General features: G+C 43.9%; 1 protein-coding gene across 1 annotated transcript in view; it reads right to left on the bottom strand.

Annotated features, from left to right (window-relative positions):
- Window positions 1–18,175, bottom strand: part of DELE1 (DAP3 binding cell death enhancer 1) — a 41,410-nt gene continuing 23,235 nt past the window's right edge. Inside the window, exons 5-12 of the mRNA XM_075856204.1 lie at window positions 17,456–17,611; window positions 17,273–17,361; window positions 16,459–16,561; window positions 12,933–13,078; window positions 8,668–8,814; window positions 8,246–8,338; window positions 7,314–7,473; window positions 1–3,341 (exon numbers count right to left, since the gene is read on the bottom strand). Coding sequence (XP_075712319.1) covers window positions 3,082–3,341; window positions 7,314–7,473; window positions 8,246–8,338; window positions 8,668–8,814; window positions 12,933–13,078; window positions 16,459–16,561; window positions 17,273–17,361; window positions 17,456–17,611 — 1,154 coding nt within the window. The 3' untranslated portion in view covers window positions 1–3,081. The remainder of the gene's footprint in view (window positions 3,342–7,313; window positions 7,474–8,245; window positions 8,339–8,667; window positions 8,815–12,932; window positions 13,079–16,458; window positions 16,562–17,272; window positions 17,362–17,455; window positions 17,612–18,175) is intronic.

Genomic DNA, 18,175 nt, shown 5'->3' on the forward strand with positions numbered 1-18,175 from the left:
TAGGCGTTATATTATTTATTTATTAAGACTACATTAAAAAGGCACAAAAATAATGAACAATTAAAAAAAAAATAACAAAAGAAGACAGTGACGTGTAATAAGATAGTTTTCATAAAGTTTTTCAGGGTTTATATATACTTTTTTCTGCACGGTTATGCGGTTCTTTGAACACTTGACATAAGGGTGCAGCGTCCAACCCATCCTAAACCATTCAATATATTGCAGCATCAGTACAGTCAACGCTTATTGCTTCTCTTTGGTAAAAGAAAAATATTAAAATGATCCTTTCCAGAGATCAGGGGTAAAAACTTAATTTACGAAGTCAATGCTTACAATGAATGGCTGTAGTAAGTGCTATTAAAGGTTTCACATCAGAAAAATAGACACGACTAGTATTTACATTTGTGCGTTCCATTTTTACCATTTTGTACCATCTTAAAGAGGCTCTGTCACCACATTATAAGTGGCCTATCTTCAAAATGATGTGATCGCCGCTGTAATGTAGGTAACAGTTACGACCGGTTTTAGAATTATGCTAATGACTTCCTTAATGCCCAACTGGGCGTGTTTTACTATATGACTAAGTGGGCGTTGTGAAAAGAAGTGTATGACACTGACCAATTAGTGACCAATCAGCTTCATACACTTCTCTCCATTCATTTACTCAGCACATTGTGATCTTGCTAGATCATGATGTGCTGTCACTTACTCACACACTAACGTTACTCAAGTGTCTTGAGAGTGAATAGACATCACCTCCAGCCAGGACACGATGTCTATTCACAATCCCGACACTTCGCTGCTAACGTTTGTGTGGGACTTAATGACAGCAAGTATGATCTCGCGAGATCACGCTGTAAATGACAGCTTACAGCGTGATCTCACAAGATCATCGCTTGCTGTCATTAAGTCCCACACAAACAATTACCGAAGTGTCGGGATTGTGAATAGAGATCGCGTCCTGGCTGGAGGTGATGTCTATTCACTCTCAAGACACTTCAGTAACGTTAATGTGTGAGTAAGTGACAGCACATCATGATCTAGCAAGATCATTATGTGCTGAGTACATGAATGGAGAGAAGTGTCTGACACTGATTGGTCAGCGTCATGCACTTCTCTTCACAACGCCCACTTGGTCAAAAGTTAAAAAACGCCCAGTTGGGAATTAAGAAAGTCATTAGCATAAAGCTAATATAGGTCATAACTCCGTCAAAATTGATCGTTTTCTAAATAAAAAAACACCGCTGCTATCTACATTATAGCGCCAATCACATTATGTATAAGATGGGCCACTTATAATGTGGTGACAGAGCTTCTTTAAGTGGCATAACATGAAATGCAAAAAAAAATTTAATTTCAGTTGTCAGTGGTAACAATTCGGCTTTATTCAGATGACCGGGTGTTGAATCGGTCGATTCGCACCCGTGCGTGACCAGTTTTCACACATCTCTCATGGACTGGAGTCTATTTAGGGATCCAAAAAAAACAGGCATGTCATGTTCACACGGTCCGTTAAAAAAAGCGAGAGTGTAAATAGCCACATAGACTTGCATTGATTTTAAAGTAGCCGTGTGACGGATGTTAAAAAAGAAAAAAAAAAAAAATGTCCGTCACACGGCAGTTTCCCGGTCTGAAGAGGGCCATAAGCTCAGTTCACACCTGCAGGGTTCCGTTCCTTAGTAGTGAGGATAACCTCAAAAGATGATTTTTTCTGACATGTCGGTCAGGAGTGCGAACAGGTCCTTTTTAAGGAAGGGATGATGGTTGTCCCTATGGAGAAAAATAACCCCTCCCCCCACCCAAATTCCATCATCTTTAGTGAAGAGGTTTAGTAAAATAAATTAGCGTTTATTTGTTCCCTACTGACCACTCCGGTATCAATGGTTCTTTGCTAGTGACCGTAAAACTCTTAGCGACCAGCCCTTTAGGACCAGGTATTTCTTATTTTGATTTTTTTTTTTCATTGGCACATTCCAAGACTAATAACATTTTTATTTTTTACGTTGGCGTAGCTGTAGGGGGGCTTGTTTTTTTGCGGTACGAGTTGTATTTTTACCCCTTAAATGCCATGGTTGCTATTGGCCATGAAATTTAAGGGGTTAAACTACTGGAATTTGAGTTCTCTCTGATCCCGGGTGTTGCAGTAGGAGCCCGTCAGTCACAGCCGCGATCGCATGTCATTCTGCGTTAAGTGGTTAAGGCCAGCCATATACGGGCAAAAGGCCCGCTTACACGTATCAATTACCGTTCTATTTCAAACGGTTCTGTGCGATCACAACAATAATTGGGCAGTATGGATTGGTAGTTAATAAAAATGGCATAAATCAGGCAATAACATGATGACTGGGTGGGAACAGCAGTGTATAGATCAGATAGAGGGCTTCCCACTGTAAAGCTGGTCAGTTTTTAAAAATGATATAGAACGACTGTTCACGATGGGCAAATGGATGTTTGCTAAAACAATGGAGTATGGTGATTAAAAAATTTTTTACATTTTATTTTAACCCATGTTTAGTACATTTGCCAGTACAGTCCGGAACGCACAACTGATCAGCCGCATGGGACATAGAGGGACGTGCTGGTCTAAAACCTCCTCTACGGACAGCGCCTAATACTGGTGATGACAATTACCGGCAGCTGTCTGTCCACCTCACACTGCAGCGCTTGGGAGCAGGTAAAACTATATTCCACATGCCAAATACAATGTAAAACCAAGCGACCAGAGTTCCGTTTTAACCCTTTTACTGCCAAGGCCATAAGTGCATACGTCATGATTTTAAACAATTCCCTTAACTAGAATATAAGGGCTAGAGATTGTCCGTTCTTGTATTAGAGTTTTGATAAATGAGGCCTATCCCCCATTTTTTGATGTACTGCTGGCTGTCGAGAAGCTGAACTAAGGCACATAATAAGATGTGTGCAGAACTTGCGCCACATATATTCAACACCAGTATATCATTTCAGATACACATTGCAGTGGCTTGTGGCACATCCTGATGCCTCCTAGACAATTCATATGGGTAAACATATTATAGATCCTAGTGCAAAGTGATCTAGCTTATTCCTCCTGCAAAAATATGCTCATCCAACTCCAATAGCTCTTAGAGATGCCATTGGAGGCGCCAAGCCCGTCACATGAATAGGCGCCAAGAGGTAGCTGCCGCTCTCTGCCGGAGACATTAGTAGGTCCCCGGTGCTCAGTGAATGAGGTAGGCGCAGGTTGCTTGTGCGGTTTGCGGAGAAGTTGCTGTTGGGTTTCATCCGGTTGTTCATTTGCTCCAAAACAGGAAGGCAGGGGCTGGAAGTTGTTGTTCGAAGACTGGCTAGAGGAGAAGTTAGTCCTGTGAAGGAAACACAATAATAACTTCAGTCTACCGCAGACAACAATGGCTCAGAAGGAAAGAAAGCATTGTGGAATGTCAGAGCAACAGGAAAAGCAAGAAACCCAGACCTAAACTCTGCATTAAAAGTGGAGGTTATATACTAGGGAAATGCAGGAAAAGCAATTCCTGAAACCATGTAATACAGGAATCTTTACTTTGCAGAGGCGTTGGGACTATCCGCAGCCTGCATGGAACAGTAGACATAGGTCAACCTTTTATCATCCTGTCAAATTCTGTGCTGGCTCGTTTCTTAATGTATCTTTGTAACGGTGGGAGCTCTGTTTTTCTCATACAGAGCTCCAAATTTTCTGGATAGACAAAGTTAAAAAGATAACATGCCGGCCACCTGCCGCCACCACCACTAGAGGGAGCTTAAGAGCTTACGGCATACAGTCTTCTTATTTAGTCCAATGTATAACACTATGCAGGTAGCTTCCTCTAGTGGTGACTGCAGGTAGCGACCATGTTTTCTTTCAAATCAATATCTACGAATGAGATTTAGAGTTCTCAATCTGAAAAACAAAGCCCCAAACAGGAGCGCACCATCGCTCCGTTCAATGTCTGTGAGACAGGTGGAGATAGCCGTGCGCTGTACTCGGCCATCTCAGGTCACGAACACATACATTGAATGGAGCGGTAGTGCGCATCGGTGAACGCCTTTAATGAAATTAACGGACATTTAAAGTGCAGAGAGCGGGACAGTCTCAGGATTGGTGGGGGTCTCAGCCTCCCACTAAACCCTATCGTTAAGGGATTGTCCTGGCATTTTTGGATTGATGGCCTAATCTTTAGGAAGGTCATCGATATCAGACCGCTGGAGGTCTGACTCACAACACCCCCGCCAACCAGCTAACTGGTTAATGTGTACCAGGCACAGTGCTGTACACATCAGTAGCAGCTGTGCCTGGGTGATCGCAACTCAGTCCCATTCACTTGAACGGGACTGGAACTGCAATCTCAGGCACAGCAGCTACGAATATGAAGAGTTTGCAGTGTTCGTTATGCTGATCGGTGGGGTCCCAGGAATCAAACCCCCACCGATCTGATATTAATGACCTACCCCAAAGATAGGCCATATATATAAAAAGCACGGCGAACCCCTTTAAATGATACCGATTTAAGCAATAGCCAAATACATAAGAGAATTCCATATCCATTAATGGGTATTCTGCATGTCTTACTTTATCTATAACCAGTGCAAAGATAGACTTAAGGTCTTCCTAGAGTAAAAACTGCAGCAACATTACTAGCCTGGAGAAAGCATTAGTTTACTATGAGGGTAGGCACTGCTCCAGCTACCCATCTAAAACCATATGTAAAGGGCATGCCTCAAAGCTGCCAGCTGGGCATTAACAAATCTGGATCAGTCTACTGGCCATATGGACAAGACCACGTGTGGTGTAGTTCAGATCTGGAGCTCTTCTTAAGGTATTTACAAAACTGCAGGGAACACGGATGTTCAACGTGTTAAAAGAAGTTTCTAGCACTTAGAGTCCAACAGGGCAGTGCCCTCTACCAGTAGCGCCAACTTATGGACCACACCATCAATCATGCCTCTCGTAAGTGATTAAATAACGGACGCTCCTACACTGCGGACAGATTTCAGCCACAACTTCAAGGGGGAAGAATGTCCAAGGTTTCAGAAAACTAGTCTAAAAGGGTCCACAAGTAGCGGTTCTATTGTGGTTTTGCCGAACTTTACTTAAATTCTCTGCAAAACGCTGCAATAAATCCACAAATTGTGGCCCCACTTTAAGGGTATGTTCACATATAGCGCATATGCTGCAGATTTTCTGCCTAGATTTGTTGGGAGCGGATGAGATTTTTACCAAAACCTGACTAGAATACATGCATAAATTGATTATAAATCCGCGGCATGACAATTTATGCTGCGGATTCGCTGTGCATTTGCAGAATATTTCTACAGAGTTCAATGGGAGCGGGGGCGGGGGGTGAATTCTGCAAGAAATGCCATGGTTTGTGGAATTTGCAGGTTAAAAAATAAATAAATAGTTAAAAATTAAATAAAAGCCTAGACAATCAGAGCAGCCAGAGGATCAGGGAGGCGTTGCTATGGCAGCCGTTTTCCACAGTGATCAATCGGTTTGAACACACACATCAAATGAAAGCTCTTTCAGTGCGAAAATTTGGCCGGATTCCCCTGTGTGTTCTGGGTCGGACACGCTGCAGTCTTTTCTGCAGCTGATCTGACCCATGTGAACATACCCCAAGGGGTCACACCGATTATTGGTCTCATCCATTGCTCATCTTATGCTAAGAAGACTGAAATGACGTGCAGCTACTTAACCTGGTGTGCCATTATATTATTTTATAACTCCGATTTTCAAAAGTTAACGGGTAACTAAACTTTCAAGAAACTTCTGACAGGTCATAGTCACATGTCAGAAGTTTCGATCAGTGGGGTCTCGGACCCCCACCAATCAAAACTTCTGACATGTCACTATGACATGTCAGAAGTCTTCTGAAAGTTTAGTTACCCTTTAAAGGGGGTTTTCGCATCTTGGACATTAATGGCAGATCTACAGGATATGCCATAGATGTCTGATAGGTGAGGGTCCTAGAGGTGGGACCCGAATCTCTCTCTAGAACAGGGCCCCCTGACCCCACCATACCTTCTGTTGCTCTTGCTGCTCTCTCGTCACTGACCAATGGGAGTACGGAAACAGCTAAGCTCAGCGAACTTGGCTATTTCCATTCTCCCGGCTACCTCATAACTCAGTGGCCAGAACGCAGCAACAGTGGGAGTATGTAGGACGGCGGTCACGGGGCCCAGAGGTGGGATACGAATCTATCAGACATTAAGGGCATATCCTGTGGATATGACAAATTTAGAAGATGGTAAAACCCCTTTAAAAAAGGTACATCATAACAATTGTATAAAAAAAAAAAAGGGCATAAAAACGATTACTTTTTTACAGTTCCAAAACACACGACAGGTGGTGTTCCATGGGACTGAAGATGTATGTGGCCTCATGTCATTTGTGGGTCTAGTTTCTGGCTGGGAAGTTGCATTCCCCTATTCAGCAGACATGAGTATGTGCACTTCTGGGCCCAGTCCTAATGTAGTTAACACGATAGAGAACCTTACCATCAAAAGGTGGTAGAGATGGAGTACACCGATGAAGTCATACGTCCTTTATAAATTGACAAGCTGACAGACTGTATATGGTGATGTTGCCAACATGACAACTAATAATTGTACTTCGCTGTACTGCCAGAAAGCAATCCTTACGTGTTGGCTTGCTGTACCGCATGAGGAAGATGTATAGGGACATAGGAATGACACCATTAGCTGAAGGGGTGCATTGAAAATACTGTCCATTCAAGTGAATAGGATTTATAAAGATTCCATTTATATTACGGATGGGAAAACAAAAACCTGCATGGATTTTGAGATGTGCTGTGGCTAGTGAAGCCCTATGTTGTTTGTGTCTTTAGCAGTAGAAAACGACTAGGCATTTTCAATAATGTAAAATAAATTTAAAATCTTTCCTACTGAGAATTGTCGTTAAAACTTGGCATCGTGGATAGCATAAAACTCATTCAATACATTTAAAGCATTCATTCGGCAAGAATAGCAGGATAAGGACACCCTGTAGCGTCTTTATCATAATCCACAAGATATAGGTGACAAGCCCACATTAACCATCAAGGATGCTTATACCATGTGACCGTGTCCTATCCGTTATTTATAACAGAATTGTGTTCAACGCTGTTCATCCACCATTAGGGAACGTAAGCACATTGACATATTGACAGAAATACTCAGAACTCCGAACCTGGAAACGTAAAGTTCAGATGTGTCGGGTCAGGGTCATCGGACTTGTTATGTACTGAACTGGGTCTCATAATATACAAACAGGTCTAATATGACGCCAACAACACAATACACTATACGTATATATTTACCTCCAGTTACAGATGGCTGCAACTCTAGAAGTTTCTGCTGAGATGCTCCATGCCCCGATTTTGCGGCTCTCTCAAAATGTTTTAAAGCCTCCTGTCTGCTGGCTGGAACTCCAAATCCTCTTTGATAACACACTCCAAGATGATACCTACTTTGTACATCCTGATAAATGAAGACAATATTGATGAATTAAAAAGCAACTCTTCCTAATGAATGCTCCTTCCTGTCGGCCATTTTTTAAATATAGAGCACAATCTTTCGGTCACCCAGTCAACTAACTCCATAAAATGTATACTCAATCCCTTCCCTGGTATCCCGTCCCTTTCTTCCTCAAGAATGCAAAGTAGTTCTTCTCAAAGCCAAGCACTTGTGCCCTACTTAGATCAAGAAGCCTTCCTATATTGACAAAAATGTCCTGTACTTTACTCTGCAGTTCCTAATAACTTATAAAGGGGTTGTTTGGGCATGGGGCGGTTTATCCTACGGATGACATTCCTACAGGATTGGTCATCAGTTTATGATCGGTGGGGGTCTGACATTCGGACCCCGCACCGATCAGCTGTTCCGGCTGCATCCGATACCAGAGGCGTTGCAGTAGTTGATGCCGGAAGCGGAGGACTCCAACCACTGTATAGCGGCCGTGCTGCAATACTGCAGTGTATGGAGCCATCTGCTTGCGGCACTGGCCACTGCATAGCATCTGGTGCCCAGAGGCAACCTGAACAGCTGATCAGTGCGGGGTCCGTATGTCGGACCCCCACCATCATAAACGGATGACCTATCCTGTAGATAGGTCATCAATATAAAAAACCGCCCCATGCCCAAACAACCCCTTTATAATAAGTTATTAGGAACAGCAGAGTAAAGTACAGGACAGTTTTTTGGATATTATTTCACACATATATATAAAGAGATCTTACAGACGAATACTTACCCCATTCTCAGCTGCCATCCAAAAATATCTTGCTGCTTTTTGAGGATCAAAATTAGATTCTTTACTATAGAACACCCCTAGATAGGCTTGTGCCTGCAAAGAACAAAAGTACGATGAGGACATTCTCCCAGCTATGGGCAAATATTAGTAAACCCGAAAGCCGTCACAGACAAAGTTTATTGATTTTGTTGTATTTTTGTTGCGGCCATAAAAGTCACTTCCTAATTTACAGTATATTGTAACAGTCGTGCACTAAATCACCGCTGCCTCTGAGTTCAGTGGCGTAGATTGTTGTTCCCACAGTCCATGTGGGCAGCGCTTCAGAATATCAGACCTGCCACTCAACAACTCTCTGCCAAATCAGTGTGGCCAGCACTTTTGGGATGCCATTAGTGTGACTACTTCTTCCTAAAATCACCCACCTCTTTCACACCAGCTTGAGCAGCTTCTTGCAGCATTTGTACCGCTAACAGGGTGTCCTCGGGTTTAGCATTCAGGAGACAGCGTGCGTAGCGATATTTGGCTTGCTGATGCCCTCCTCTGGCAGCCAAGTGATACAAGTCTGCAGCCTGTAAACAAAAAAACAGAAAAAAATAAAATCACAATGAAAAGAACGTAACGTCCGTAGCCAAAAGCATTTACAGCTTCTCAGAGAACATGAAGGTAATGCATCCTATCAAGTCAAGAAACAGAGCTGGTGTAGTGGTAATGTCCAAGTGGTACCGGCTCTGAAAACTGCACCTTTACAGAATGCCTAGAGCTCAGTTTGAAGCGAACATTTCCATGTGTAATGGGACTAAAAGATGTTGAAATGCTATTGATTTCGCTTCAAAAGGCAGTTTGTGACGGAAGGAAATCTTTGCATGGAATATATTCTTGTTCAAAGAAGACCAACATATTTTTCCTTTCACATTGAAGCTAATGAGATGACATTTTTTTTTTCCATCTTTCTTTTCATTGCTTTCAATCAGGGCCAGCTCTAGGTTTACGTGGGCCCTTGGGCGACACAGACTTAGTCGGCAGCAAAAAAATGGCAGAAACCGTCACTTTGTGCCCCCATACAGACATTAGTCCCTGTTTATGGCCCCATATAGAAGCTAGGCCACCAGTTTGTACCCCCATAAATGTAGTGTCATCTGTAGATAGCGCCGCACAGGCCCCCTCCTCCCAGGCAGCGCCACACAGGCCCCCTCCTCCCAGGCAGCGCCACACAGGCCCCCTCCTCCCAGGCAGCGCCACACAGGCCCCCTCCTCCCAGGCAGCGCCACACAGCCACCCTCCTCCCAGGCAGCGCCACACAGCCACCCTCCTCCCAGGCAGCGCCACACAGCCACCCTCCTCCCAGGCAGCGCCACACAGCCACCCTCCTCCCAGGTAGCGCCACACAGCCACCCTCCTCCCAGGTAGCGCCACACAGCCACCCTCCTCCCAGGTAGCGCCACACAGCCACCCTCCTCCCAGGTAGCGCCACACAGCCACCCTCCTCCCAGGTAGCGCCACACAGCCACCCTCCTCCCAGGTAGCGCCACACAGCCACCCTCCTCCCAGGTAGCGCCACACAGCCACCCTCCTCCCAGGTAGTGCCTTTGGGGTTTCCTCTAGGAGTGGAATTGCCAAAGAATTGCAGACGATCTGGCTGGGGATTCCGCTTCAGGAGAAACCCATGAAGTCACTGTCCATATATGGACAGTGTTGTCAGGGGCAACCCCAGAGGCATAGTCTCGGGCAGAGCACTATTAGAACTCTGCCTGGGACTCCTGCTCTGCTCTTGAAATTACTGTCTATATATGTGGATAGTGATGTCCGGAGCAGAGCCTGAAGTCCCAGGCAGAGCGCTAGTAAAGTCTCTGCTCCGGTACTCCAGCTCTGGGGAAGCCCCTGACATCACTGTCCTTACACAGCTAGTGATGTCCGCTATGGACAGTGATGCCGTGAGGACGGCAGCGACAGCACCATGTTGCCGAGTGGGCCCTCCCAAGGGTAGTGGGTCCTGGCACTTGCCCGGGTTCGCTGGGTGCTGACACTGACCCTGATTTCAATGTAATCATAGTGATCAAAAATGGACGATAATATATATATGTAAAGGATCCATAAAAACTGAGGCATTTATACAAATTTTTCATCAGCCCTGACAAAAAATAAAATAAAAAATAGAATCCTCTAGTGTCAACATTGCTTAAAGTGGTCTGGTCATGTCTGTTTTAGTACATACTTGTATTCCCCTTAAAAATTCTGGAGCACCTTTTCTTAGAACTCTGCGTTGTGCCGTTCCTCTGCATTGTTAACAGTTGGGGATGTGTCCCTTCACAGACTAAAGGTACATTTAAACTGGCCAATTTTGGCCAGTGCAACGAGAGCCAATAAACGAGACAGCTCGTTGATCGGCGTTCGTTTTTGTTTCTTTACCAAGAGCTAGTACGGGGACGATCGCTCGTCCCCATTCATTTCTATCATGTTGGCAGCACATCTCTGTTTACACAGGGAGATTTGCTGCCGACGATAATATTTTTCACATCTAAAATGATACGATCAGCTGATGAATGTGTTTGTTCGTTCATCTGCTGATCGCTGCCCTGTTTAGAGCAATTATCAGGAACGAGCGTTCTTTGAATGTCCGATAATTGGCCAGTGTAAAAGGACCTTAACACTGTTTAATCAGTGCGTAGTGAAAGACTGTAGGCACACACCCCTTTGACAAGGGGAATGGCAATGCACATTTCTAGGAGGTATAGCAGAGGAACGGTACGGTACGCAGAGTTCTAAGAAAAGGTACTCCAGAAATGTTATTTCAAGAGAGGCGACATCTGAGACATCCAAGGCATTTCCAATGGATACCAGAATTGAATATAAATGGTGAACTTGGACACCTCTCACCAAAGGTATATTGCAGTATTATATACTCCACAATAGGTGAAATTATTCAATCTTTCCCGTGTTTGTAAAGTGTGCAACAAGTAGAAGTTATTGTATATAAAACCCTTGAATTGGTGCACAGGGTATGTGAATGCTCCAAAAAAGAAACAATATCGATTTATACAAGCGGAAAGGTATTTCCTGTGTCACCCATGGTTTGGTAGATCTAGCTTTTTCTGAGGTCATTAACCCCCCCCTACCCACTTTGTAGTACAGCGGGGTCAATTACACTTTCCAGTAAGGGGACTGCGAAACCTCTTTATCCATTTTGGAAAGCGATATTTTATTTCTCCCGACGCGTTTCCTTTCAGCCAGAATTCATCAGGGGAGATATGGCCAAACAAAGATGAGGCTTAAAGTGTGCCGAAGCAGCACATATTATTCAGAGATTCTGCAGTGGCAGCAGATTTTGACAGCACGTTTTTCCCGTGCTGGCATGAACGCCTGTATCGGCGTCTGAAGTCATCACCCATCACCCATCTGTGCTTCAATCATCCTATTTAACCCAGTATTCCCTCCCATTATGGACACACCTCCCATGACATATCGGGAGACGTGTATACATGGAGGGTCTGATACGCCGCCAGACACAGAGAAACAGACCATCCCATATCTGGGCAGTCCGTAGACTTAGTGACGGCGGTGCCTAGTTCCTGCTACCAAACTCATGCGTCGCTAAGTCAGGACCGCTCATCAACCGGGCGCAGGAGCACAACGGCTCGCGGCTGCGCCACCGCAGTGCGATAGCTTACGTCAGATAGGTGACCAGCGAACATCAAACAGTGATGCACGCTACCACAGTGTGGTATAGACTGTGGCGACAAACAAGCCGGTAAATAGAAGAGGGTGTTTCTGTCTAATCCGATGCGGTATTGGAGATCGCTACACACGCCCATTAAGACCCACCTAGAGAGTTTGGATAGACTACACCTGCGCACGGTTCAGGAGTGGTTCTGACTGGGCGACACGTGAGGTGGGTAGGAGGAACTGGGCACTGCCGTCACGAAGTCTACGGACTGCCCGGATATGGGATGGTCTGTTTCTCTGTGTCTGGCAGCCTATCAGTCTCTCCATGGATACACACCTCCCGATACGTCACTACACTGTCCGTGCCTGTAACCACAGACTGTGATTACGGCGGTGTGCAGGGGGCCTGAACAGGTGGCGGGGAAGGGGTGGTTGAGCCTGATAAGTGGCGAAAGAGTCATTTTTCTCTAATGATATATTACAACGATTCTTATATTCACCTGTACTATTGATTTATGCAAAGTTTGTTGAAATGTTAGGGACCATTTAAGCACTGGCTTGTAGCCGATTAGACAACCTCCACCTCCACATCCACAAAACAGCACCTACTTTTGCCAAGTCTTTGCTGACACCTTTATAGGAATAAATGTATAACGTGCGGTATACTTTTTTAAATTTTATAATAGGAGTCAATAAGCAACGTATGCCTGTACAGGGACATACATCGCAGCCTTCCCTCGCAGGTATACGCTGGTGAATACGCCTGACCTATACCTCCGACGGAAGGAATAACAAGGTGTGAGCAGAGCCTAAAAAACTTTGAATTGCCCCCTTGATAGTAGAGTTCTCCCTAGTCTTTATGATACGGTCACTCGCTATGTGGTATATTTAGCTAAAAAAAAAACTAAAAAAAGTTTTGCAGGCGTGGTATAAAACAGACTACTCAATTACTTGAAAAGCAACTTATTTTTCATTATTAAGCACTGGCTTGTAGCTGATTAGACAACCTCCACAAAACAGCACGTACTTTTGCCACGTCTTTGCTGACACCTTTCCCTTTCTCGTAGCACACAGCGGTGTTGTATTGAGCCTTGCTGTAACCAGCTTCGGCAGACTCCCGGAAAAGCTGGAAGGCAGCCCTGTAGTCACCACTGTCCCTTGCACTGATGATACCTGCAGGCAAAGGTAACAAAAACAGAGATCATCCGCAACGGTTTGTACTATTTACAGATAAAATACACAACTTCAGAAGTAACATTTTAAAAGGCTCTGTTCACATCGCATTATTGTAGTATGTTTGGCGTACACCCGGGAAGTTGCACAGAAAACCATAGTCTGCTGCGCTTTTCTATATAGGAATAAATGTATAACGTGCGGTATACTTTTTTAAATTTTATAATAGGAGTCAATAAGCAACGTATGCCTGTACAGGGACATACATCGCAGCCTTCCCTCGCAGGTATACGCTGGTGAATACGCCTGACCTATACCTCCGACGGAAGGAATAACAAGGTGTGAGCAGAGCCTAAAAAAACGTTGAATTGTCCCCTTGATAGTAGAGTTCTCCCTAGTCTGCATGATACGGTCACTCGCTATGTGGTATATTTAGCTAAAAAAAACTAAAAAAAAGTTTTGCAGGCGTGGTATAAAACAGACTACTCAATTAGTTGAAAAGCAACTTCTTTTTCATTATTAAAGCTTTTAGGATATTTGGAAGAATAGGAACGATTGTCCATGCTAAAAAATGACTCCCACTGTAGCAAACCGTATATTGCATAACTACATAACCACTGATTTTAGCAAATAGACCTTGAACTTTGCTGTACTTTTAGTAAGTCTCAAATTGTTGCAGTCACAAACAGGACATCAAACCCATATGTGCGTTACTACACAAAGCAGGGAACTACCTGGGGTAAGCCAATGGCATAGTAATATTGTAGCACATCGAGATGCATAAAAGGGTTATCCCACCATTAAATATCATATTCATTATCAGAGGAACTGGCTCCACAATTTTGGATTCAAAATAGGATATGTACTATAGGGGACATGTATACGGATAACATCCTTAAATCATTTTCACAGGTGCAGTCGGAGTTTGCAATACCCAGGACTGCTTTTTACAACTGCGTCATGCTCTCAATGCCCAATTCCCCCCCACTGACACGACATTCACTCGGCTTCCTCTGATAGGAGTTTTTAGGTCCCAAGGCCCCAGAGGTCTGATATCAGCTATATATACATCTCTCATTACAGCCAAGGTAGCTAGTATACCCCTGATGGTCAAGGATAGATGGACTGCGAGGATACCTGACCTTGCAGAAGAGGACTGGGATGAGATTCTAACCTCTCCATTATACGCGTCGCCAGCTGCCAACAATAGGATGATACAGCTGTTCATAGTCTACCAAAGCTACTTGACACCTGTTAGAATGCATAAAATGGGTAGATATCCGAGCACAGAATGTCACAGATGCCGGCACCCTAGGTCAGACTTTTGGCATATGATATGGGAGTGTCCGGTCATCTCCTCTTTTTGGAAGGAGGTGGTAGGAGTTGCTGCGGAAATCCTGCATATCCCGGTCCCAGTAAGCCCACAAGTGTGTATATTTGGTATCCTCCAGGATGAACAGTGGCCACATTATCTGAAAATATTCCTCTGGGAAATTCTGTTTATGGCACGGAAAGCTATTGCTTTAAGGTGGATGGACCCCCGTCCTCCCACGGTGGCAGGGTGGAAAGCACTGGTGAACGCGGTTATCCCATATGAGAGAATAATGTATAGACAGAGGGGTTGCATTGATAAATTTCATGGGATATGGGAAGCTTGGTGTGATTCTGCAGGGACACAGTATACTCCGCACAGGTATAGCGACCTGCGTAGGTCATTGACACATGTCTGAACATCTGGGGTGGTGGATCTAAATCATTTATGCAAAGTGTCCTAATTTGTCTTGGCTACTGTTTTCCAATATAGTTGCTTTTGTAATTCTGATGGATTCTAGACTCATGTTAAATGTCTGATTGCCTGTAAACACATCTCCTTATATGTAAAGTTGGAATGTTAAAGATTATCATCCATGTCTGCAATGTATACTGTATTAAGTGTATGGAATGATTGCATTTGTACTACGTTTCTTCAATAAAACGAGTTAAAAAAAAAATATATCATATTCATTGTATACATCATAAAAAAAATGAACAATGTTACATGTGGTTACAAAATTATCCAGTGAAGATACACAGTATTGGGCCATCTGGTGTTCAAAATGTATAGCAACGTACACGTCCACATACTGAGCTGAGTACTGGTGGACACGCAGTGTTCAGCCACTCTCCCCTACAGCCAGGCGTCTGCATAGTGATCATCTGTTCACGGCAGCCAGTAGAAATAGCTTTCTGTCCTGCTTGTCAGGGAAGGAGAAGAAGAGCCTCTGCAGTAGCATGGCAAATAGCTGAGGAGACTCCATTTCAACTTGTTAGGCTTCGTTCACATCTGCGTTGTGGCATCCATTTAAGGCTTCGTTCACATCTGCGTCAGGGCTCCGTTCGGACATTCCGTCTGAGCTTTCCGTCAGAACGGACGCCTGACTGAAACCATAGGTTTTCATTGATTTCAAAGGTGACGGACCCGGTGCAAATGGTTTCCGTTTGTCTCAGTTGTGCAAAGGTTGTGTCGATTGATTCCATCAAAACTATGGAAGACCTGCACAACTGAGACAAACGGAAACCATTGGGACCGGATCAGTCACCATTGAAACCAATGGTGTTGGAAATGGAAACCAGTGGTTTCCATTTGTGTCAGTCAGGGCTCTATTCTGCCGGAAACCTCCAATGGAACGTCAGAAGAGAGCCCTAACTGATATGTGAATGATGCCTACGTCTGCGCATGTGCAGAAAAGAAACGGATCTGTTAGACGTAATGCATAACTGATACAAATGAATGGCATATCAGTTTGTAGCCGTCATCCATTGACTCCAATGTAAAAAAAAAAACAAAAAAAACGGAAAGGTCCTTTCCGTCATATCTGACTAAAACAATAGCGCAGCAGACTACGAAATTGGTTCGGTCAAAAAAACGGAAACCTGACGGAACGGAGCCTAACTGAGCACAACTGATGCAAAAATAAAACCCATTTAAATCAATGGGTTTTTTGACAAACGTTTACTTTCGTTCTTGTGGTCCTCCGACAGATCGGCTAGAATGGAAGGCACAATGCAGATGTGAACGCAGCCTTAGGACAGTAAAACTCTGCATCCCGACAGCAGATATGATACCGGATTAATACTTCTCACAGCTGAAGGCTACAATAGTATCCAGTCTAGGCAATCCTCTGTCAGATAAACAGCCTGAGCTTCAGACTGATCATTCTAGATTGAGTAAACTATTGGGTCAGGACGGCTTTGTGCTGCTGCCATTATTCAGAAGAACATCCTCTGTGCTGCTGCCATTATTCAGAAGAACATCCTCTGTGCTGCTGTTCGGAACTACTGAACTGTGTGGAAAACAACAAAGTAAAGGAAATACATGACTAGGCTTCCTTCCCATTTACCACAGATATTCAGCACTGTAGGCACGCTGGTCTCCGTTATGTCCAGCAGTCGTGAGGCAGCACCCTGCAGAGATTCTCCAATTTCTTCCTTTGGTTCCAATGGCTAAAATACAAAGTGACCAAATCCCTATATTACAAGATTACTTATACATATACAACAGGGGTAGCAACCTACGCCATTCCAGCTGCTGTGAAACTACAACTCCCAGGATGCCCTGTCAGCGGAAGGCTTTATTATTCCAGCCAAAGGCTGTCAGGGCAAGCTGGGAGATGTAGTTTCACAACAGCAGGCATGCCGGATGTTGCTGACCCGAAATACACCTTCATCAATACTGAATTGCTTATGTTTTAGGATATGTTCACACGGCATATGAAGGAGGCAGAAAAATACAAGCGGATTTGAAAACCGCTTCTAAATCCAGGCGTTTTTTAGTGCAGATTTTTTTTAAGCCTATTTTGAAGCGTTATTCAAGCGTATTTTAAGGCATATTTTCAGAGTTTTTTTTTTACTTGTAGGGTCAATGGAAAAATCCACTTGTAAACCGTTTCAAGAAGTGACGTCACTTCTTTTGTATGAGGCGTTTTTTAAATTCATGAGCGTATAAATAAACCTCATATGAACTGCACAGTGTATATACCATTGAAATCAACGGCAAGCTGTTTGCAGGTGTATTTCAGAGCGCCATACAAGCGTTCCACGCTCCGAAATATACCTGAAAATAAGCGGTGTGAACAGGCCCTCAGGACGTACAAACTATTAAAAAAAACACCAACTCTACTGCAATATACACCATGATATAAATTGCGTGGTTACCTCTTGAGCGGAGTTTGACGTTCTAGCGTCTCTAGTGCCTGGTCCATACGAGGAGCGAATATCAAGAAACTCTTCAGTCTGTGATTCTCCTGGAGCAGCAAAGCCAATAATAAGCCAATCATATAGAGGAAGAGACTTGTGGAAAGCCCAATAGCCCCATGAGGCAGTTCGCTCAGGACTTACCTTGCTCAGCCACATGATGTAGTAGGCCACTAGAGGGTGCTGGAGAGGAGTTCTCAAGAGAAGCATCCGCATCCTGCAGGTTAACTTCACCTAGCAGATGTAAACTATTCCAGGTACAAGGCTGGACGGCATTTGGCACAATATGATTTTTCCCATCTTATGCAAGAGAAAAATAAAAATATATATAGAAAAAAACCAAAAAAACAACAAAAAAACAGTATGACAATACATCCTACAATTAATATTTGAAAGAAATTTTTTGTTCTAAATAGAATACATAAGGAGCTCTGTGCCAACGACTGGTTTATCGCTTGCCTGGTACTATTCTTGCAGTAGTGAGGTGCCATTAGTTCGACCTTACCAAAGCATAGCTTAGTCTTAGGAGCAAATAGTGGTCAGAACATGGTTCTCATTATACAGAGTTACAAATCCCATGTATAGATTGAAGAGATAACATGCTGGCGACTAGAGGAAGATTAAAGAGGCTCTGTCACCAGATTTTGCAACCCCTATCTGCTATTGCAGCAGATAGGCGCTGCAATGTAGATTACAGTAACGTTTTTATTTTTAAAAAACGAGCATTTTTGGCCAAGTTATGACCATTTTTGTAGTTATGCAAATGAGGCTTGCAAAAGTCCAAGTGGGTGTGTTTAAAAGTAAAAGTCCAAGTGGGCGTGTATTATGTGCGTACATCGGGGCGTTTTTAATACTTTTACTAGC

Source organism: Rhinoderma darwinii, chromosome 3 (genome assembly GCF_050947455.1).
Source record: "Rhinoderma darwinii isolate aRhiDar2 chromosome 3, aRhiDar2.hap1, whole genome shotgun sequence".
NCBI lineage: Eukaryota > Metazoa > Chordata > Amphibia > Anura > Rhinodermatidae > Rhinoderma > Rhinoderma darwinii.